Here is a 22457-nt window from a genome sequence, read left to right on the forward strand (position 1 = left end):
TGACTTCTCAATTGTGGGAGAGTTTCATTGTTGTTGTTTTTGTCTAATGTGAGTAAAATAAAAAAATCTTGGGTGTCGAACACAATGTATTTGATGTCATCCCCTTGGGTTTTTAAATATTATATGAGTATTACATTTTTTATCATAAAAACAAAAGAAAGACAACGTGTTTTGTTAAATCCTTAAGTGTTGATGGTGGAATGGCAAGAAGATGTGAAAAAGGTTAAAGGTAGTTAATTTACACTTGAGACAATTTATGAGATGAACATGTTCAAAAAGGTTCAAATAATAATAATAATAATAATAATAATAAGCTTTATTTGTATAGCACCTTTCATACAAGAATTGCAGCCCAAAGTGCTTCACAGCAAAAACATAACAATTAGTACAAGATTAGACAGAATAAGAGCATTTACAGTACAATAATCACAGTGTTGATGTAAATGAGTCTGAAGTACCATTATAAAAATAGCCGAATTAAAATAGTATAAAATAGCAGATAAAATTGCAGAATTAAAATATAATATAGCACAATTAAAATTGTATAAAAATAGCTGAATTAAAATAGCAGATAAAATAGCAGCCTTTACACATTCTTTGACATTATAATAATCACTTTGTCTGTACTTTCATCGATATTTGTCTTTGCAAATAATCCACATACTTTCTTCCTATCCCTGTTCTCATAACATAAACTGTCTTTATGTTCTTCCATTGTTTTCAACTGCTTCAGATTTAATCTTTCTCTTTGACATTACTTTTTCCTCTTGCTCTCTCAACCTTACTTTTAACTTTCTTACTTCCCCAACACTAAATGATCCTCCTTCAGGAAAACCAAGCTTAAAAATGTATGAAATCATTTAAATTAGTTTAAAGTGGCTAAGATAAAAATATATAAAATATCACCATTAAAAGGCTAAAGTAAAGAGATATAAAATATCACCATTAAAAGGCTAAAGTAAAGAGATATAAAATATCACCATTAAAAGGCTAAAGTAAAGAGATATAAAATATCACCATTAAAAGGCTAAAGTAAAGAGATATAAAATATCACCATTAAAAGGCTAAAGTAAAGAGATATAAAATATCACCATTAAAAGACTAAAGTAAAGAGATATAAAATATCACCATTAAAAGACTAAAGTAAAGAGATATAAAATATCACCATTAAAAGGCTAAAGTAAAAAGATATGTTTTTACTTTAGTACTTTTGAAGATATTGAGCGAGCTTGCCTCCCTATTGTCTGCAGGTAAAGTGTTCCATAGCTTTGGTGCATAATTGATAAAGGGGAACATTTAATAAACCAGTAGTGGATGATCGTACTGTTCTTGGGGGCACATAGTTGATTAGAGAGTTGGCAGTGTTGGCAAATGCAGTTTTTGTTAAATATTTATTAGATTATTAGATTTAAATATACAGCTCTTTCAAAATGACAAAAATATATCATAAAGTATAGCAATATCAGATCGTTTATACAGTAATTGAATGTGTACATTAAAGACAAACTAACAACTGTAGGTATAAGATTGTTGTTTTTAAACCACGTGCACTTGTACGTAATTATACATGTTTGTTTTCAGAGTGCATCTGCAACAGAATTGTTCATTTCTACCGAGGCGTTCCCAAGAGGTAGTTTCTGTACAGTGAGGTGACAGTCGATGTGTCTGAACTCAGCTGCAAAAAGGCCAAACAGGCAGAAGAACAACATGACCAAGGCCCATTCACACACAGCAGCCTCAGAGGGAGAGCCTGTATTGTGGAAAACAACCACTGGACGAGGGGAGAGAAGTCAAGGAGCACAAAACTTAATAAATGCACGTTGTGGAAAATAAAATAATAAATCAAAACCTATTGGAAAAATGTGAATTTGCCTCGCAGGTTCATTGACAAAAACTCCACTTGGATGATTGTTACTGACCCATGAGATCTAGTTCATGTTTGTGTTCTCAGCCTCTTCCTCTGGCACCTCTGTCTGTAGTTTCCTGTTCTGGTTTGTGGTTGTGTGGGCGCAAACAATGTGAAGGACCTTTTTAAAATAGGTACAACTAACGCTTTATACGGTGCCATGTAACACGAGTTAAATCCATCACTAAAAATTAAATAGGTGGCTAAAGATAAATTAAATATTATTATAATGTCCTTAATATAAACAGTTGAAATAGTTAGCTAATGTTAAAAGTAATGGATCAATGTTGAAGCTGAAAGAATACTGGCCACAGTTGACACAGTTAGCTAACAGTAGCCTCAAGTCCAGGTGGTTTAAATAGTTTGCTAAAGATAAATAATTGAAAGAGATGAACGTAATTTATAATGGATCAACTCTAAACATTAATATTTAAAAGATTAGCTTATAAATGAGTTAATAGTTGATTTAAAGATTTTCTTTATGGATAAATTGTTGATAATTAATATTGTTAAATACCTTTTCAGTTCAAATGAACACATTTGGTGATAAAAAGCTACAGACAAAACTTTGGGACAGATGGTGAGTAGCTGTGCATTACAACTGTGGTTGCAACAATAAGCACACACTACTTTTTTTAATAGTAAAAAAGAGAATTGTCATTGTATGACACAAGTATCAACTTGGATTTTACAATGACCATTTTTCTGAATGCATACAAACAGGAAGGATACTCAGGACGACCAGGATGGTGCAGAAGATGCAGCAAGCCGCCCTGACAGGCACGAGCCACCATCGGTCCTGAGACGGCGGAGCCCTGCAGGTTAGAAACAGCTGTACCCAGAAGTAGGCCAGGCCAAGGAAGAAAGCCAGGAACGCTCCCAAAAGGTGAATCCTCATTAAGACTGATTGCTAAGAGGCGAAGGCAGAGCGAGAAGAGATTTCCGTGAGCGCCGTGTGATTATTATGAGTGAAAGAAAGAGATAAAAGTTCTTTATTATTATTTCTTTCTTTTTGTAAGCGGTTACCTGGAAGTTACCAATGATGGAGGTTCCTAGAGAGGAGATGAATCCCAAAACAATGCTGGCTGTGTTGACCTTTCCATGGTTCCCATAGTCCCGAACCTGCTGGAAACGGATCACCACAATCCACAGGGCTGAGGGAGAGGAGGGCAGAAGAGGGAGAGGAGGGCAGAAGAGGGAGAGGAGGGCAGAAGAGGAAGAGGAGAGGGAGAGGAGGGCAGAAGAGGGAGAGGAGAGGGAGAGGAGGGCAGAAGAGGGAGAGGAGAGGGAGAGGATGGCAGAAGAGGGAGAGGAGGGCAGAAGAGGGAGAGAAGAGGGAGAGGAGGGCAGAAGAGGGAGAGGAGGGCAGAAGAGGTTAGAAGGGCAGAAGACGGAGAGGAGGGCAGAAGAGGGAGAGGAGGGCAGAAGAGGGCAGAAGAGGGAGAGGAGGGCAGAAGAGGGAGAGGAGGGCAGAAGAGGGAGAGGAGGGCAGAAGAGGGAGAGAAGGGCAGAAGAGGGAGAGGAGGGCAGAAGAGGGAGAGGAGGGCAGAAGAGGGAGAGAAGGGCAGAAGACGGAGAGGAGGGCAGAAGAGGGAGAGGAGAGGGAGAGGAGGGCAGAAGAGGGAGAGGAGGGGCGAGAGAAGAATTAAGAAAAACATTGTCAACTTAACAGGTACATGTCCGAGACTTCAGAAGCAGGCTTCACTAGTACAGGTTCACTAAGACTAAAGCGTATAATGAACATGCTCTGGTAAAGAAAGACCTTTGCTGGCGTACGGCATGAATACGTCCGTTCTTACCTAAAAAAGAGCAGATGTTGCAGATCTGGGAGAAAAGACAGCTCTGAGGTGCGTAAGTGCCACACTGACTGACGGGAAGATAAGAGAATAAAATAATAATTATTCAACATTCACATTGCACTCGTACATGATTAGGCGTGACATTTTTCTGTATCACTTTAACTTTATTTATTCCTCTTCATACCGACCTGATGAAAGGGACTCCTTCTGTGAGGTTGACTGATCCATTTGTTACGGCGACAGCGAACCTAAGACGGAAGAAAACATCGTGACAGAGATCAAATATGGTGCGAGTGTGTAGGATCCTTTGTCATCATTTTTTTTTATTATTATTGCACTTGTATGTAAACATATAGAATTTTATGATGAGCTATCCGAGCAGAATTTTAAGCAGAGAAAAAGCAGACACCTGTTGGCTGTACTTTAAAACATGTCGGTGATTAGACTCAGGAACATGAGCTTATTTATGTAATGTAAATTATATTACAATTTTTATCACTTTGCATTTAAATTAAATGGTAATGCTTGAGATTATTCACCCTAAACTACAGTATAAATGTTTAGTGTGTATATATATATATATATATATATATAAATTACATTTTTAAACATTTTTAAACGAGATAAGTGCACTCAGGTGTGTCTCCCGCTCTCCTCCCCGCTCCCTTACAGTCAACATGGCGGCAAAGATTTAAAAAAAGAAACAAAGGATTTATGCATAACTTTAAAGGACCATAACATATCAGGTGTGGAATAAATCTGCAGATACTCAACGCACTTGTTGATCACTCATCGACCATGAGGTCCTTGAGCATAAATCTACACAGGATTACACCTGGTGGAGATAGTGAAGTCACTATATGGGTTTTATTTGAGTTACACTCACTTCCTCTGTAGATCAGTTTTGAGAAATAATATTTATTTGTTTAACTCTACAACAAGTGTTAATAAAGGAGTAAGCTAAATACTCACACAGTCCAGACGCCCACAGTGCCAAAGACAGCCAGGCAGACGGGGAGCAACGCCCACAGCCACATGTTAGTACAGAGGCTGCTCGGTTCATATGGAGGGAGACACACACCACCTCTTTATAAAACAAAGAGGTCATCAGTAAAGCAAAAACACACAAAGGGAACATGATTTCTACTCTGGGAGACATACCTCAGAAGTTAAAGTGTAAACATGAAATAGAAAACATTAACTTCACAGCGAGAGAGAAGACATTAGTACTCACTGATCGAGGTGCAGCTCTCTGTTCTCAAAGTGTCTCATTCCATCTTTATCATATTACCATAATGACACAAGATGAGGTGAGCTTGGACACTGGTGTTTCACACTTTGAGTGAAAAGGTAACTGTGTGTCAGCTGTATACCAGCAGTATGATCACAATGGTTAAGTGTACACTGACTGTTTCTATTTAACGGCTGAACTTTGAGCCTTTTAGATTTACAACCTCCTCCTCCTTATCTTTTCCTTTGCGTTAACTGAAAGCGAACCACAAAGTCGAAACACTCTCAAGGATTGTTAAGTTCCTAACGGTTGAAATAGTAATGAGTGAAACGCAGCCTCAGGAGATGATCATTATAAATGTTAACAGTAATGAAGTAGCGGATTAATTCTTAATTTAAATATTGAATTTCTTTTTTTTTTTTATTACTAAGCAGGTTGTATGACTTTTGGTTCCCGTCAATAAAGATGATAAACATAATGTATTATTATTAATCAGCGTTTGTTTGACTTATATCATAATAAAAGTGTATGATTTTAAGTATATCACATTTTATTCCATTATTATTTAAATGCAGAAATGAAAACACTACGACGGAGATTAATTCATGTCAAATCTTTTCTTTTATTGAGCTGCAGCGTTCATCCCGGCCTCGATGACGTCTCGTCTGTTGGCTTGTGTGCAAGTCATTGTACCCGTGTGTGTGTGTGTGTGTGTGTGTGCGCGCGTCACAGCTCCAGCTCAATCTTGACGTCCATTTTGGCCTTGTACGGCTCCAGCAGGGGGCGAACTTCTTCAGACATGAACCTGGCCACCTGCACGAGAGGACAGGGCAGGAGGAGAGAAAAGAGTAGAATTTATTACACCTCGTTAGTATACAGACACTCAACAATAAAACCTGCTGAGTGTTATTGTGCAGGCAGAGGAGCAGTTGGAATAACGACACAGGGCTGTTGGTGTTGTACCTGCTGGGGAGCCCGGCCGATAAAGGTCTTGGGGTCCAGTACGGAGTCCAGCTGCCCCAGTATGGGGGCAAAGTAAGAGTCTCGCTGGACTCTGGCCAGCAAGTCGTTATCTCCGCCCTCCTGTTTGACCACAGCTGCTGCCTCCTGGGACAGAACACGAATCTTCTCGTGGCAGTCCTGAAAGAGTACGAAGATGTTATTTTAAGCACAAAAGTTGATTACAGGTCAGGACAGTGTGATGTTGTCACGCTACAAAACGTATACAGTTCATTTATTGGCCCTTGTGCCTCACACAGTACATTTGGGGATTTGTAATTGTTATCATTTGGACTGGGTTAGAAAATAATATTAATATATAATGTTTGTCTTTGAAAAGGACATCAGAGCATCTTTTTGGAAATGAAGCACAAGCGTTAAACCCGTTTATTGCCGATCAAAAGTCCACACCAATACCTGTCTGTTTCCTCCGGCCTTCACCATGGCCATAATGATGTTCTCTGTGGCCATGAAGGGCAGCTCATGGCGGATGTGTCTCTCGATGACTTTGGGGTACACCACCAGTCCCTCTGTGATGTTCTGCAGAGTGCTGAGTATGATGTCAGCTGTCAGGAAGGACTCGGGCAGCGAGATCCTCCTGCAGGGAAAAAAATGAATAAATATGTAGATCCAGTAGAAACTCAGAGCCTTCAGCTGATAGTCATCTCATGCATTGCATATGCATGTCTGCGGTGTTGGACCTGTTGGCGCTGTCGTCCAGCGTCCTCTCCAGCCACTGGACTGACGCCGTCTGCAGCGGGTCGGCCAGCAGGGCCACCAGATGTCGGGCCAAGCTGCAGCAACGCTCTGCGCGCATGGGGTTCCTCTTGTAGGGCATGGCACTGGAACCTGGGGGAGGAAGACAACTTCATGCAGACACAGTTTGCGCCGACACAGAATGTGATCCAACTGTAGAAGGCGAGTAATGAGTGATATACCAATCTGCTCTTTCTCAAAAGGCTCCTCAATCTCCTTCAGGTTGGCGAGCAGGCGGATGTCTGTACAGATCTGCAGATGGAGCAACGTTGAACTTAAAAGAGCAGGGTTATTACAGCGTGTGCAGATTTCCATTAAACACCACTAGATGGCAGCGTTTCTCTACGCGTCTCCAGCTCCTGCAGCTTACCTTGTGAACAGTGGCTCCCAAACTGGCCAGGCTGGACAGACAGTCGACGTCCACCTTACGGCTGTACGTCTGTCCAGTTACCAGGTAGGCTCTGTGGAGCATGGGAACAACATCCTCAGGGCTAATAAAGCAAGTCTCCTTAACTTGTTAAATAACAAACCCCATAATGTGGCCCTGGCATTTAACTGTATATCCTCTCCATGTCCACTTATATATTTTCAGCGTGTCATCTTATATACATATATAATCAGTGTATTCATTTGCAAGAATGCAACTAGACGAGTATAGGACAGTGTTTCCCCTACCATTGTCTTGGAGGGGCGCTGCGCCCCCCCATCAGAACCCCGCGCCCCCCCTGAAATTCAAGGTGGAAGGGCGGGGCTTCGCTCCCGACACACACACACACACACACACACACACACACACATCTACAGTCAGAGACAGAGCGGAGGAAAGGAGAGGAGGGCACTACAAATAAAACCTCGCCTCGAGCACCCCATCACCAGAGAGTTATGGATAGGATCAAAACCCGGTTGCGAGCAGGTCAGGCAGACCATAAAGAGACCTCATAACGCTGAAGTCAGCAACAGCTGGCCATGTGAGTGAGATCATATCACACGTGTAACCTATTTAAAAGTGCTGAAAGACCAAGTTTGGAAGAAAGAGGGCAATCTTCCTCATTTTTCATGGAGGGATTCTTGTAATAAACGCGAGTATCAGACAATATTTATTTCTTCCGTTCTCGAGGAGGACTCGGGTTTTGTTCTGTTTTTGAAGAGTAGAACTGTACTGCACGCTATGTTCGATTCTGTTTGTCATAATATGTCACTGAAAATATCACACAGTATTGTAAGTACCTGTAATAATTTGCTAATTTGACTTTTCAGCCAGATGTTGCTCGTGCTCACATATAAGTTGACCCGTGTTGTGACGTTTTTATACATTTTTAGGTTAAAATCCAAATAAACATATTTAATCCCAAAATGGAATAGAAAACGTTGACTTAAATATGTCTTCTAATCTGTAAAACGTCAAAAAGTGACATACACCCAAATTTCATCTAAATTATTCCCCAACATGGACTTGATGATGAATGTGTGGAAAGGATTCACTCTCTAAATGTTGATTATATGTTAGAGATGAGTCGTTCAGTCACAGTGCCAAGGGTCATGGCAGGAGTCTTTAAAAAAATTAATTATAATGATAATCAAACTGAGAACAGGTATGTTTCTACTATTGGGTTATTGGTGGGAACTGTACAAAAAAAATATATATTTTAGGAGAGAACTTACTTTTTGAAGCCAGCCATCTCCGTCACCATTCTGTCAAGCTCTTCCACCTGATGACGGAAAATTATTAAACGTGAGCATCGTTATATTTCTAATCCGTCATGATAAAAATGCTTCTGAATTGTATCTCTCAATTTACTCATGATTTATACCTTGTCATGGTCCCCCTGAAATAGCTGCAGGAAGCTGGCCTGGGTGCCGGTGGTCCCCTTGACCCCCCTGAAACGCAGGTCGTCACGGGCTCGCTGCATGTTCCGCATGTCCATGGCCAAGTCCTGCAACCACAGGCACGCTCGCTTCCCTACTGTGGTCAACTGGGCAGGCCTGGGAGGCAGAGCAGGAGGAGGAAGAGGGGCAATATATGTTAACACTGCATGTTCTTCATCAGGACACAAGGAGCCCCAGGCAAACTGATAAAAGACCAACGGTGGTGAGGGGCAGCTGCATTCAGACTCACTGGTAGTGTGTGAAGCCAAGCGTGGGGAGGTCAGCGTATTTCTCCGCAAAGTTTGCCAGTCTGTCAATGACTCGGGCCAGCTGTGGGGAAAGAGCACAGGGTGTTCGTGCTGTATTATTACATCACACTCTTTCTGTGTGTGGTGTGACAACACACTGCGAAGGAATTACTGCCGTGATTATTTCTACATTGTTGACTTGCTACTGAACAGCTGAGGCTTGCAAGGAAAAAAAGAAAAACATACACCAATTTTCATAGATGCACAACTGGATGGGTGTGCGTGTTCTCTGGCAAACAGCTGAGCCTCACCTTAGGCAAGAGAACGTCGAATCCGTCACGCAGCATAATCAGATCCTGAGGAAGAAAAACAAAACCACTTAGGAGAACTTTTAAAAGAAGAGCACCACACGCATAATCCCAATGCAGGAATACAGTGACTTTACAGGTGGGAGAGGAAATATGAGATTATTGATCATGTTCTCAAAAGAAAAGTGTACGATGTCCATGAGTAATTACAGTGTTGTCGCCCACGTAGCAGGAGGTGGCACCGAGGTGGATGATGGGAGCGGCAGTGGGGCAGCAGTGTGCGAAGGTGTGCACGTGAGCCATGACATCGTGCCTGAGTTTACGCTCCTCCTCGGCCGCCATGGCGAAGTCGATGTCCACTTCGTGGCTCTCCATCTCCAGAATCTGGGTGTCCGTGATGGGCAGGCCCAGAGCCTGAGGAGGAGAATGATGAAGACACGAGACTTTGCTGTTAGTGATGTACAGTAAATGTTTTTAGAGAATAGATTGTATTAGACTAATTACTTTATTTGCTTTTCGTTTCTTATTCTGTTAAGATAAAAGAATAATCAGTCACTAAGAGGTTTGGACAGGAGACAGACTGGTGACATTTATTAGCCTTCTGTCCGTTCTACAGTCTGGACAGGCATGTGCTCTCCTCGTGAGATCCTGATTAGATTAGAGTTTCGTCTCTTGGGATAAAGCAGTTCTGTGATGGGACTACAGAATGGGTTCATGGAGCCCAAACCCTGAAAGCAGGGTTTCTGCAGGTTTTTCATTAAGTTAAATGTAAGACTTTAAAACCTACATACAATTTATTACCCATTTGTATTTTCCTTTTAAAAGTATAAAAGGAAGATCCTAGAATGACTTACAGTACATGAATGTATTCACACGTTAACAAAACAATAATAATATAGAACAGTTAAATGTCAGACTTTTTAAGACCACATAGAATGAAATGTAACATTTTGTATTTTGCAGTCATACTTGTAAAAAATGAAAGAAGATAAGTCCTAAAAATACATGAATTTATTGATACGTTTAAACAACACAATAGTAATATATAACGCAATCTAGCAACATGTCAAATCTAAACGTTAAGGAGCTGGTGGGGCAGCATGACAGTCACCATGGAGATATGCTCAAAAGATCTGACGATCCTCTTGATTATTTGCAGTTAACACAACAGTAGAGCATTATTTTTAGACAATTATAAAGACTTTAGAGACTTTAAAATGGATTCATGGAATCCCAGTGAAAGCACCTCTCTCCCTCTGTTATAACACAGCTCTCAACACAAAAACTACAGAAGTTTGGCTATTAACATGCAGCCTCTCGAGGGGCCGTGTCCGGTTACTGTGACATTCTCTGCATGCTATTTTCACACACAAGCCACACAGTGGCAGCCACGGGCCTCACTAACTCTGCACACAGGGAAACTGTAGCAAAGCAGACGCCCCTGAAGAACATCCAAATATTTAGAACAAATAGAAAAGATGGACTCTGATCAGTTGTGATTAGTGTGGTCATGTGAGGTGCTGCATGTGAGAGACGGTCCGGCACCAGTTAACCCCTGTGCTGCAGTCTTTAATATGACGAATGCAGAATTCACTCTGAGGAATTATAAGATTTCCAGAATTAGTGTTTGAGCATTTGTGATGCCAAGAGACTAACGGTAACATTTACAATAATCAGCAACTGCACAATTCTGCGTGGTTAAATGTGTCTTTTGATAAATCTTGATGCTGGTGTGCTAAACACGAGCCGAGGGACCTTTAAGGGATCACATGGCTGTTTGGTTTGCGAGCTAATTGTCAACATGTTCCAGAGGGTATTTTCTAATAACCCCTGACGCCATCATAGCAGACTAACTCTGTGAGACCAAACATTGTTCAAACACACATTTATGGAATATAAATTCTAGTGAAGACCACAAATTTCCAAAGAAACTAAAATATGTAAATGTTTATACACAACATATGTAAAATATTTCCAATTGAGGGAGCGGTGCAGCAGTCAAATTAAACTGATACAGAATATATGTATGATACTGTCACAAAGTGAGGGTTAAGATGATTTTAAGAAGCTACTTAAGGGGGAACAAATGGACATAAACTGATTTTGCATCACTTGTTGCAGCGACTTGGATTTTGACCAACGTTTTCTGTCTTGGTTATCATAGTAATGAACGCAGACATGTTATTTGGTCAGGACTGAAATTAAGGACAATATAACCCAGTCTCCATTTGTATGAACAGTCCATGGAAACGATTAGTATTTGGTATCCTAGAATATAAATATATGAGTTTGCAGGTGTATATAACTACTATCTCTATTGTAATAGTTGCATTTCATATTCATAAGTTAAAAAAAAAGGACAATTTCATTGTATTTATAAGTTTGGTTAAATATATATATATATATATATATATATATATATATATATATATATATATATATATATATATATATATATTTATTAGTACTTCAGAGTAGGTGTGCTTATTGTATGGTAAAAGTAGCAGACATAACTGCTTAACATTAGCCTAGGACAGAGACAAGCATGCACAAAGTTCCTTAAGGGGGTCCTCCTTAAAACTATATTTAGAGTAGGAACTTGATAGGGTCTTGATAGGACTCTCTGAAGGTCGCAAACTTTACTTCATAAGACTTGATAAAGCATGAAAATGTGTACATATAAACACCAGCCAGGACACCAGCTATGTTTGCTATCATCCAGTTTCAATGTGTCCAACCTTCTCAGCCTTAGCCAGGTAGATCCACAGCTTCCTCCAGGTTGTGAATTTCTTCCTGTCACTGAAGTTGTAGGCCATTTCCTTGCTAGCATACCTCGACACCAACGGGGAACGGTACTTCATGAACTCGTCGACTTCCTCCATGTTTGTTAGACGAGGTGTTGTCCACTAAAACACAAAAGTTTGCCCTGCACCTTCACACAAACACACACACTAGCTTTCCAAGTAGCCGCGCCGACTTCAGCCTGTAGCATCACATGGACAAGGAAAGCTGTTTACGACACTTCAAGTCTGCGTACGGCGTGAGGTCTGCGTACGACACTTCTAAAGGTGTACGGCAGAGTGGCAGGTCATCGCCTAATTGCTCTTCAATTGTTTGTTCAAAACAGCTGCGACGCAACAGAGTTAAAACAGCGCCCCAGTACGTGAAAGTACGGCTAGTACGCCGACAACCGTTACAAAATGTAACAATATGGTTTTTAATTTTAATTTTAAAGTGCGTACATAATGTTTTTAAACCTCTGTCTTACGTGATTTTGCTTGGGTCCGTGAATGTATCTCGTCATATAGCGTACATAATTACTCTTTTCAGGAGCCAAGGATGAGCTCAGGCATTCAGGATGATTTATATATTTTTTTAGCTCAACGTCGGTCAGAAAGGACTCACACTGAGGTGACAGTGCTTTTAATGCAATGCAATTAGACAGCGTCGCACAATCAGCTGCTATTTATGGGAGCCTTTATGTATTATGTAAGCTGTGGCTGTATGTCTTATATCAATATTTAAATGCATTCATGCAGCATACATCCCCTCCCTGCATCACAACAATGTGTTTTATGTCTGCAGGCATCATATAAATAGTTGTGTTTGTGCATGATGCAGCAGCTGGGGAATACATCCAGCTGTAAACAGAGAACACAGTGCTCCCTCTCTCTCTTTCTTTCTCTCTTTCTCTCCCTCTCTCTCTGTCTATCCATCTTTCTATCTGTCCTCCTGCCCTGACTGCAGTCTGCATACAGTGCCACGCTGTTGCTGCTGCTGCTGCTGCTGCTGTGTGATACGAGCAAGTGGGAGGAACAGCTTCCTCTGTTTTGCCTAAAAAAAAAATGAGGAGACATCTTCCTGGAGCTGCTGCAGCAGGGGTGGATTTGGCTTCCATTCTCCTGCATTGCTCAATCTTTCCCCTTTGCTCGGACAGATAAATAAGACGAAAGACGGAGCACTGGGAGACGAGGAGAAAGGGAGAGAAGCTACAGAGGAAAGGACGGAAAAGAGCCATAGTGGGGTGAGGGGGTGTGGAGGATAATAGATTTTTTTTTTTAAAAGGGGAAGAGGGGGAGAGGTTGAATGGCAGAGGGGGTATGAAGAGAGAGGGAGGCAGGGATAGACACAGGGATAAGAGGATAGAGTGAGTAACACTGCAGTAGAATGAGGGTTAGAGAGAAAGAGAGAGCCAAGAAGTATTTGAGCTGCCAGCCTTTCGCACGCCACTCAGGATCCGTCGCTTTCTGAAGAGGCAAGAAGAGGAATCCACCGTGGAGGCGAGAAGGAGAAGGAGGAGGGGGGCTGAGGAGGAGGAAGCCAGAGGTTCTACACACAAGATGGCTGCTGTGTCCTCTGCCTCTGACACTGGTGAGTGGGTTTTCATCCTTTACTGCACACCTCGCCGCAGGTCCCCCCACCCCCCTTTCATCACCATTCATTCAGTCACAGCATCCGGGGTAAACCCTCAGAGCCATTTCATGTATGCAACCAAAACATCCACAATACTGGGAAACTGTTGCTGGAGTCAACTTCCTGTGTTTAGCAGTGCACATGGAAAGTGTCAGCAGTGGTAAGTAACATTGGTAAATCAATTAACTTCCCTCTCCTCCCTCTATGTTTCCCTCTCGTCATACGCACAGAGTAGGTATCGTTCCTCTTGCCATCCTCTGAATAATTACATCTGTGATATCCGTTTATCGAAACATTTATCCCCTTCATGTATAACTTTTGCTAAATCATATTGTGTCCACATGCCATTCTCTCTGGAGGTAGTCCAAGGTTCTTCCTCTCTGACCCAATTTTTTGCAAAGGCTAAGGACAGAGGAAAACAAAGAGGATGCATGCTGGGAGGGAGCTTAGGGGGAGAGAAGGGGATACAGACAACAGTGAAAGAGGAGACATTTAGGGAGGAGAGGTATAAGGTAACAAGGAGTGCAGATAAGAAGGGCACAACCAGGAAATCTAAAGGTTATATGTTGAAGTGGAAAGAATGCATAAGCTTCCCACTGAAGACAAAGCACTTTGTGGACAAGACCATACTTTAGAGACAGAATAGGAGATTAAAACAGAATAAAGATCATTTCCTCTGAGGGCCAACATGTAGCTGTCAGAAAATAAAATCAACAAACCCGTCCTTGTGGGGAACCTCCAGTCTAATCTTTCTGTGTTTCAACAGGGGACCCCAGGGGCCGACACCCCCCTGAGCGCAGACTGCTGATCCTCGGGGGGCCACAGTCTGGTAAGACCTCCACCGCCAACAGCATCCTGGGGGATGAGGTCTTCGATGTTGGAACGGAGACTACTCACAGCAACGTGGGCCAGACGGAGATCTACGGCCGACGGGTCACTGTGGTGGACACCCCGCCATGGGCCATTCCCAGGGACCCGGAGGACAACACAGAAGCTGACAACGAAGATAATGCCGGCGCAGAGTCAGAAAACCCGTCGCGGCCCCCGCAGAGCCTAGACAATGAGGGGCCATGCATGGGGGCCATTCTCTGCCCTCCTGGACCCCACGCCATCCTGTTGGTGGTGTCGGTCACCCAGCCCTTCACTGACACGGAGAAGAGGGCCGCAGATGAGCAGCTAGGGGCCCTCGGTGGAGGGACCTGGAGGTACTCCATGGTGGTCTTTACTGGGGTGGACAAGCTGCCCAAAGGGGTCTTTATTGAAGAACACATAGCGAACACTGGAGAGGCCCTGCAGTGGCTGGTGGAGAGATGCGGAAGCAGGTACAATGTTTCTCTTTTCCTCCATGTCTCTTCTCTCTTTGAGTACACAAATCAATGTTATCAATCTGTAAACAAATACAAACCTGGAGGGCGCAGACCTACCTCAAGGCCAAATGCCCTATCTGGCAAAGTTAATGAAAGTGAAGAGTCATTTGTGTATCTGCTCTGCAAAATGTTATGGGTTCTTCCTTGGCCCATGCTACACCCTTCCACCAAGTTTCATGAACATCGGGCCAGAGAAACTTGTGTCTATTAAATCTAATCTATTAAATTGCCTCAAGTGATGTCCCTTGAGTCAGCGTCGGTTAGACTGAAAGCTACACGTTTGAAAATTAATCAAATCTGCGGGTGTGGAGCAACATAAGCTGCTACTAGCATAGCACACCCAAATCTCCGACTGAACTGTTGAGTTTAAAAAAGATTGGTCAAAAACGAAGCTGCAGAGGCCGAGATAACCTGACTTTTAGTCCCTATACTATCAATCCTACCATGTTCACTTATATAGTAAACATGGTAGTATCAAGCTTTAAGTCTCAAGCCCAAGCTGTGATAACCCCGATGACCTCACCAGTTTTGTTTTTGTCAAATTTTGGAAAGCTCCCTTCAGAGGCACAGAAGCCATTATATATTTACATGTTTTCACAGGCTGAGTAGAACTCATCATGATGAGTAAAGTGAACTTTATGTGTAAAATTGGTGGAGGGCCCCTATAAAAATGTGTTGGTTTTTTTTCACCTGCAGGTACCATGCGTTTGATAACACTCGAAAAGAAACAGAAGACAACACGCAGGTTCCGGAGCTGATGGAAAAGGTGGAGGAAATGATCACTGACAACCAAGGTTTGTTTTCGGCATTAGGTAACATTAATATTAAGTGCATGCATTATTAATGAATACATCAACTGATTGAAAACAGTGGATAATGTATTGTTGCTGTCACGCAGGCTGGTACTTTGAAGTGAACGAGTTGATTTTACTGGAGGAAGAGCAGGCCAGGAGAGCTCTGGAGGAAGAAAGGATGAGGATGGAGGAGCACGTTAGACAGAGGGACCAGATGATCGGAGGACCTCCCAGAGGTATGGGGGGGGGGGTGTTGTGTGTGTCAGAGTGTGTTAATGTGTGCAAATGAGTCAGTCATGCATGAAAGAGAGAGAGAGTGCACGTGTCATAATGCTGCTCCAGAGAAAACCAACTCCAGAATAGTTGTTCTAGGAAATAGCTTACTCATTGTTGTCATTCAATATTTTCTTTCTTTTTCTTTGTTTTAATTTGTAATTAGTGCAGTGTTCGTGGGCATGCAGGGTGCATGCCCGGTCAGAGCGGGCCAATAGCTTGGCCCCCAGAAGTGCTTCTAGCAGCTTTTTCTCGAGAACCGTTTAGCACAAATCGTTCAGAAAAGATTTTGTAATATAAACCTTGCCCACAGCATTTGAGCAAACTTTGAGGACCAACTATTGCAAAACTGTATGAAACATCAAAAATCTGGCTTGGTCCAGAGATGTTCTGTAGCAAATGTGGTGATGACTCAACATTTGTAGGAGGATTAGTCGAAAAGTGATTGTATAGAAGTCTATGAGAAAATGACCCTTGTTCTCACTTGAACTAAATATTTTATAAATGAGTTTCTAGTCTCAACTAGTTTAAAGTCTTCTTAATGCAGCATTATGTTCATTTAGTAAATTATGGCCCCATTTAGAATAATATAGACAGTAAAGCAGGATAGGCTTCAGGGTGTGGCTACCTTGTGATTGACAGGTTGTTACCACACGGTGTTGTCCGTTTTGGGTGCTCTCCGTGTTTTCTTCATAAGACTTTAACACTTTCACAGTGTGTTTTCAGTTCGTAAAAGTTAATTGCAACATTTTGATTGCCTACAAATGTCTTGTTCAGCGTCCGGTTGTATTCTGCTCCATAAGCCACAAACTAATGGGTGACGTCACTGTGACTACGTCCACTTCTTATATACAGTCTATGTTCTGGACCCACAGAATCCAGGGCAAAAATATTTTTAAATTTGACTTACAGTTCAAAGTTACAGGTCAAACATCTGGCCAAATTGCACCACTTTCAACACTGCTCTCTATTGTGTCCCCAGCAATACACCCACCAAATGTGAAGTCGATCGGATGAACGGTTCTTGAGATATGCGAAGGACACGCATACATACAGACAGAGATTCCTTGCCTTATAGTTAGATAGTTTCTTATTCTCTCATACTGTTCCATCTTCCCCTCCTTATCTTATTCATTCTTTGTCTGTCTTTCTGTGTTTACAGAGTTGAGACTGCTCTTATTAGGCTGGAAGGGCGTTGGAAAGAGTTCGGTGGGGAACTCCATCCTGGGCCGTCGGTACTTTGAGTCGGGCCAGGAGACGGAGCTATGCCTCAGGAGGCAGGCGCTCGTATCCGGCCGTCGGATCACAATCGTCGACACCCCTGGCTGGGACTGGTTCTCGGTGAGGCGAACCCCAAAGCGCATCCGCCAGGAGTCCCAGCGCGGAGCTGCCCTCCTGCGACCTGGACCACACACCCTGCTGCTGGTCCTCCCCGTCGTCTCGTCCCTCACCGCCAGGAAGAGGCGGACACTCTTGGCTCACATAGAGACTCTTTTTGGTGACAGTGCGTGCCTCCACACCATGGTGCTATTCAGCTGTGGCGATTGGCTGGGCCGCACGCCCATCGAAGAGCACATTCTTAGAGGTGGACGAGAGCTGCAAAGACTACTCGAATTCTGTGGGAACTATTACCACGTCCTGGACAGTAAGATTCCTGGCAAGGACAGGAGTGTGTCAGTCCTACTGGATAAGATGGAGGAGATGATCAGAGAGAACGGGGACAAGGCCTTCCTCCCCATACAGACTGAGTGGTGTAAGTCACACATGTTTATTTTCATTCAAATATCCCAAGTGTTTAGGGTGTTTATGTCTAAAGGTTGTCTGTCTAATCACTGAAAATGTCTTATTATACATCTTTCTAACGTACCTGTGTTGTGTTTGACAGTGAGTGAGGAGAGCTCTTACTCCTCTGACAACACGGAGCCTGAGGATGACTGTCGAGGATGCCAGGTGCAGTGAAACGATGGCACTCAAAGAAAAGTGGAAATTCTCCAACCCAAATGACACTTCTCGTAACTTAAACCTCATCTAGATATCCCGCTCCAATCCCAAAGAGTTTTAGGGAAAACAAATGGCTTAGAACGGGGAGTCTCGTCATGAGTAGCTATTTTGTTAGAAAGACCGAACTGATCGCTAAACAAAAGCTCTACATGGACTGAAAGTGCAAAATCTCCTCAAACCCAAGAGGAGGAGAAATATATTGCTTCTGCTTCAAGGGACCAGGGCTCGATCCCTGTCCGTGAGCATGTACACAGATATTAACTGCTGCTAAAGAGACCCTGTTTCAACACTGCAGAGTAAAGAGTTACTCGTAACTATGTCTTCAGACTCCACTGATACAAGTTTAAAGCGTAAAGTCAAAATCAAAAGAAGACAATATTATCATGACTAATCAGATTTGGCGTTAGGACTCATGTTTGCACTAAGTTTGTCTCTCTTTGAAGACTTTGCAATGCAAGGATAATTCATTGTTTCAAATTTCCAACAGGTCCAGTTTGCGTACACAAAGACAACATTTAAACAGCCCAGAAATTGTAAACAAAAGTAATTTGGTGGAAATGTTCAATTATTGGTCATACATTTGGCTCGACTGCGTGATGTGCTTTCCTACCCTGGGACAAGAGTATCCGGATGAAGCATTAGGTTGTTAAATTTGAACCATTTAGCGGCTGTCTAGTTAGCTAGCTTGCTTGCTAATTCCACTGTGCTTTCATGCTACTATGGCTTCAGAAAATGAGCTGGGTCTAAACGGTCCATCCGTCACTCCCCACAGCTAGGAGACTACGAAGCTGCTGACTGCTGTCCTACCAGAGAACTACTTCTAGTCTTCTAGTGGCGGGGAGTGAGACAGAGGGGCTGTGGGCTGCGCTAGTGAGCTAATTATGTCTCATTTGTGGTCTGATAAACAGTAAATTCATCAAATTCAGTGTTAGCAAATACGCAAATAGGCTACTAGTTCACTGGTCACCAAAAACAGGTAAACAAAAAGTTTTTTTATTTTCCCATGAAATGACACATAAATGGTCGGCTTCTTGTGATTCGAATGGTGTTCACACCAGAGTTCACTTGACAGTGGTCCGAGACCACCGCTTTCAAGGTGGATCATGGAGCGGTTATTTGGTCCGCACCAGAGTTCAAGTACTGCGTTCACACAGACCCAAACAAACCGCATCAAAGGGTTGAACGCTCCAGGGTTCAACCGGACCAAACAAGAGTTGTGTGAAAGCTCCCTAAGAGTAACATTTCTATATATGACTTGTATCATGAAATTGGACAGGATTTTACAACATAGTCATCCCCTTCTACATTAAGTGCCATTACTGTCATTCACTTCAAAATAGTTTGAATCAGAAAGGGTTCAATGGAAATGGTTTGAGTGAAAGTGAACGATTGAATATCAAACCGAAAACATGGACAAGTGGGACTAAAGATAATAATGTGTGCTGGAATGTGTGCAAACAAATGTAAAAAATAAAGTGAAGAGAATTGTTTGTGCACTCGGGTATCATATATCATGTACACATTCAGACGAGCGATATTAAAACAGTCGTTGTTAACATTTGATTAGTTTCTGCTCAGGGAGTCACGGTTGAATTGCTTCCTCCAGGGCAAAATCTGGTACATTTACAGAAACGCTGATTAATGCTGATTGCTAAACTGCAGACGTAAGTCACATATTAATTCAGAGAGTTTTCTTTCAGTGAGTATTTGCTTCAGTTTGCTGGAAGTAAAAGAGAGTCTGTGTTTGCACTTTGGTCGTAATTGGTTCCTTTGGTTCTCGTGTGCTGAAAAAACTAAATTGAATCAATCTAACTAAATCATTCTGAGCCCAACTCTGCTGTAACGTTCATGCTCACGAGCAGCAAAGAACAGTTACAGGAGAGGCTGAATTGAAACTGTGTGCAGTCTCAGATCCCTGCGGAGCAACTCGAGCTGGCTCTGCTTCGCTGTTTGTGGTCATCATGCATTCAATGCATTTATCGACTAGGTAGATTCAGCTACGTGCCTCAGCATCAAAGCGGGAGAGTGGGAGTACTGTGCAGCCCTGCGGCAGGGCAGTATCCTATAGGCTACATCAAGCTTTCGCATGCTACAGAAACAACATAACCTCATGAACCATTTTGAGCTCACATAGGGCTTTTACTACCTTTTTCTACATCAGTGAGACATCTGACAAATAAAAAAATATATAATCAGCTCTCAGAGGCATGTTAAGACGACGCATGCAGATAAACGAGTGCCTATAGAGTTGAAGGCAACCTCACTTCTTATTCCTCTGATTCTTGCTTAAGCAAGTGTATGTGAATTTCTGGTGTGACATCACATCGCTCTATCTTTACGACTGCAAAAAAAAGAAAAGAAAAAAGTGGACAAAAGAAAAAACACTCTGGAAGGTACAAATAAAAGCATATAAAATATGTGACCGATACCACTGCCATAGTGTAAAATGTTATTTTCTACAAATGGTGTAGCCTATAAAAGAAACCCTGACACTGCTTCCCCAATGCTTTACTGACTCTGTGCTCCATCTAGTGATGTAGGCTACCGCAGCACTTTGTGTGACAAGCATGACTTTACAATTTGATATGAATATGTTTCAGACATTCATTTGGAGTCTTAGAGTCCCACTTCACCTGTGAATATATTGTATAATCCGTGTATATTTACAGTGTAAAACATGTTATGTTGTACGCTTTTAGCAAAGCATTTTACACCGTGTAAGTTCTACCACTTTACTGTGGCCAAAGTGATGTTACTTCCTGTGTGGTCCTTCCTAAATGGTGATTGCATCATCAGTACTTTGCTCATCCTCAGACAACAATAAAAGATATGGACATATTGATGTGTATTTTTGGCTTTCATCTCATTGTATCCGGCAGGCCTGTGGGGAGATCATGTGTCTGGTCGTGTGAATGTGTGTTTCTGTCTGTCCACGGCTAATCTCATAATACTGCACCCGTCAGCCTAATATCTTTTGTGCACATTTATGACGGTACGCTCAATGACCACCTTTTATTGACTGTTTTATACTAAAAGGTTTGGTCCCATCCATACCTGATATGTTATAATCCATTAAAGTTTGGCACGATACGAGGGGATCTTGATTATAAGGGAGCCGAGAGGGACAATTTAGTGAGATTAATTTGAGAGAAGAAAGGGAGACACACCTGGAGGTCTGCACTACCGAGTGGAATTTTCTTGTTACATATTTTTGCAACAACTACCTCCATGTATACGTTATGCTCTGTGGTGGAAGTAGTAATTGCGCTGTATTGTCACTAGGTGGCAAGCAACATACCCACAGAATACTAACCACGGAAATAAGGATACTTACACTGAAATAAATGGTTTTAAAACACAGTGAAATAACATATCTTGAGTATTATCTTTATTTATGCATTTTCAGACTAAATATCCTTTCTTCAATTAAGGCTCAGGCAGTGCAAAGTACCTCAAGGTAAAGTACATTTGAAGTGTTCCTTGCATTTTACTTCATGTAGTACATGCAGTAGGAGTACTGTGCTGTACTCTGTAGGGTTGTCTTCATCTTGGGTTCCTTGTATGTCACTATGACTAAACCCACTTTAAATGAGGAAAAGATTTGGCCTTTGCTGAATATATTGTTTAGAAAGTATTCATCTTGTCTTATAGGTCATCTGAAGCCAAACGTTTCCCATGAAAAATGAAGGCATTTATAGAGATAGGGTTTACCGTTAGCCAAGTTTTTTTCCAAGAGGAAATGTTTTCCCTATTGTAAGTAGCTCTGCACCATCTTAACTTTGGCGTGCCTCCAGATAAAGATCGTCCCTAAGCTATCTGGAAGAAAGCCTGGACCAATTAGAGTGAGCGCAGCCAGTTGTAGGCTGAACGCACACACTTTTTGTTGGTAATATTATTCAAGCTGTGCCTCGGTCAGCACTCTCTTTATCCCACTCTCGCATGCTCTTCTAATCTCCCAGACTGATAAATGTAGTATTTTAAACACACATTAAAAACTTCTGGTGCCTTCATTTTGTGATCAGCAGAGGGGGAAACTCACTAAAAACAGACATTTTATCTGGTTTCACTTGTACTTCAAAATTGCATTTTTACCCTACATGACTGACACAATTGAATATATACATCTGCAGCATGACGCTGGTCAGGCGGGCGCCATTATCCTCTACGCAGTTAGTTTGAAAGAGGCTCCACTCAGATGGACGGCCACAGGCTCATTGTAATGTTTTATCATACCGGGGACAAAGACTGTGTGAGACGAAGTTACATTCTGAACAGACTGAAAACACCCTCTAAACTGGTCATAAAGTAAAAGGTAACTGTACAGGTGAAGTACAAATCACCTGCAATGAAACGTATCTTTATATGCCATATAAACTGGCATTCATGATATTACTTGAGTGTAGACTGTATTTACTGCTTCTAATAGTTTCATGATGCTATGAAGCCTTCTACTATCCTCTCAAACATTATTGAAGAAGAAATCACACCAAATGACT

At 42.1% G+C, this 22457-nt stretch overlaps 3 protein-coding genes across 3 annotated transcripts; 1 reads left to right on the forward strand and 2 right to left on the reverse strand.

The window, feature by feature from the left end:
- Positions 1 to 1326: 1326 nt before the first annotated feature.
- On the reverse strand, positions 1327 to 4963 carry tmem150b (transmembrane protein 150B). Its single transcript, XM_029438538.1, has 6 exons — positions 4678 to 4963; positions 3894 to 3953; positions 3706 to 3773; positions 2933 to 3060; positions 2639 to 2816; positions 1327 to 1771 (listed from the first exon to the last, which is right to left on the reverse strand). Exons 1-6 carry the CDS (start codon positions 4740 to 4742, stop codon positions 1578 to 1580), a joined length of 693 nt encoding a protein of 230 aa, XP_029294398.1. The 5' UTR covers positions 4743 to 4963; the 3' UTR covers positions 1327 to 1577.
- Positions 4964 to 5534: 571 nt separating this feature from the next.
- Positions 5535 to 12175, reverse strand: adsl (adenylosuccinate lyase). Its single transcript, XM_029438515.1, has 12 exons — positions 11852 to 12175; positions 9324 to 9527; positions 9117 to 9161; positions 8808 to 8887; positions 8503 to 8674; positions 8354 to 8400; positions 7062 to 7152; positions 6874 to 6943; positions 6637 to 6784; positions 6353 to 6533; positions 5900 to 6076; positions 5535 to 5749 (listed from the first exon to the last, which is right to left on the reverse strand). Exons 1-12 carry the CDS (start codon positions 11993 to 11995, stop codon positions 5663 to 5665), a joined length of 1446 nt encoding a protein of 481 aa, XP_029294375.1. The 5' UTR covers positions 11996 to 12175; the 3' UTR covers positions 5535 to 5662.
- Positions 12176 to 13207: 1032 nt separating this feature from the next.
- On the forward strand, positions 13208 to 20800 carry LOC115012731 (GTPase IMAP family member 8). Its single transcript, XM_029438513.1, has 6 exons — positions 13208 to 13484; positions 14293 to 14848; positions 15590 to 15687; positions 15792 to 15923; positions 17123 to 17713; positions 17846 to 20800. Exons 1-6 carry the CDS (start codon positions 13454 to 13456, stop codon positions 17917 to 17919), a joined length of 1482 nt encoding a protein of 493 aa, XP_029294373.1. The 5' UTR covers positions 13208 to 13453; the 3' UTR covers positions 17920 to 20800.
- The last annotated feature ends 1657 nt before the right edge of the window (positions 20801 to 22457 follow it).

This window comes from Cottoperca gobio, chromosome 8 (assembly GCF_900634415.1).
Source record: "Cottoperca gobio chromosome 8, fCotGob3.1, whole genome shotgun sequence".
NCBI lineage: Eukaryota > Metazoa > Chordata > Actinopteri > Perciformes > Bovichtidae > Cottoperca > Cottoperca gobio.

Bases quoted from the DNA above. Each gene is read 5' to 3' on its own strand.
- tmem150b (XM_029438538.1), bottom strand. From the start codon at position 4,742: ATGTGGCTGTGGGCGTTGCTCCCCGTCTGCCTGGCTGTCTTTGGCACT. The intron at 3,954-4,677 runs GTGAGTATTTAG...CTTCCGTCTTAG, and splicing joins ACTGTGGGCGTCTGGACTGT to GTTCGCTGTCGCCGTAACAA. The intron at 2,817-2,932 runs GTAACCGCTTAC...TTCGCCTCTTAG, and splicing joins CCATCATTGGTAACTTCCAG to CAATCAGTCTTAATGAGGAT.
- LOC115012731 (XM_029438513.1), top strand. From the start codon at position 13,454: ATGGCTGCTGTGTCCTCTGCCTCTGACACTG. The intron at 13,485-14,292 runs GTGAGTGGGTTT...GTGTTTCAACAG, and splicing joins GTCCTCTGCCTCTGACACTG to GGGACCCCAGGGGCCGACAC. The intron at 14,849-15,589 runs GTACAATGTTTC...TTTCACCTGCAG, and splicing joins GTGGAGAGATGCGGAAGCAG to GTACCATGCGTTTGATAACA.
- adsl (XM_029438515.1), bottom strand. From the start codon at position 11,995: ATGGAGGAAGTCGACGAGTTCATGAAGTACCGTTCCCCGTTGGTGTCG. The intron at 7,153-8,353 runs GTAAGTTCTCTC...CATGCTCCACAG, and splicing joins GAGATGGCTGGCTTCAAAAA to AGCCTACCTGGTAACTGGAC. The intron at 5,750-5,899 runs GTACAACACCAA...CCTCTCGTGCAG, and splicing joins TCGGCCGGGCTCCCCAGCAG to GTGGCCAGGTTCATGTCTGA.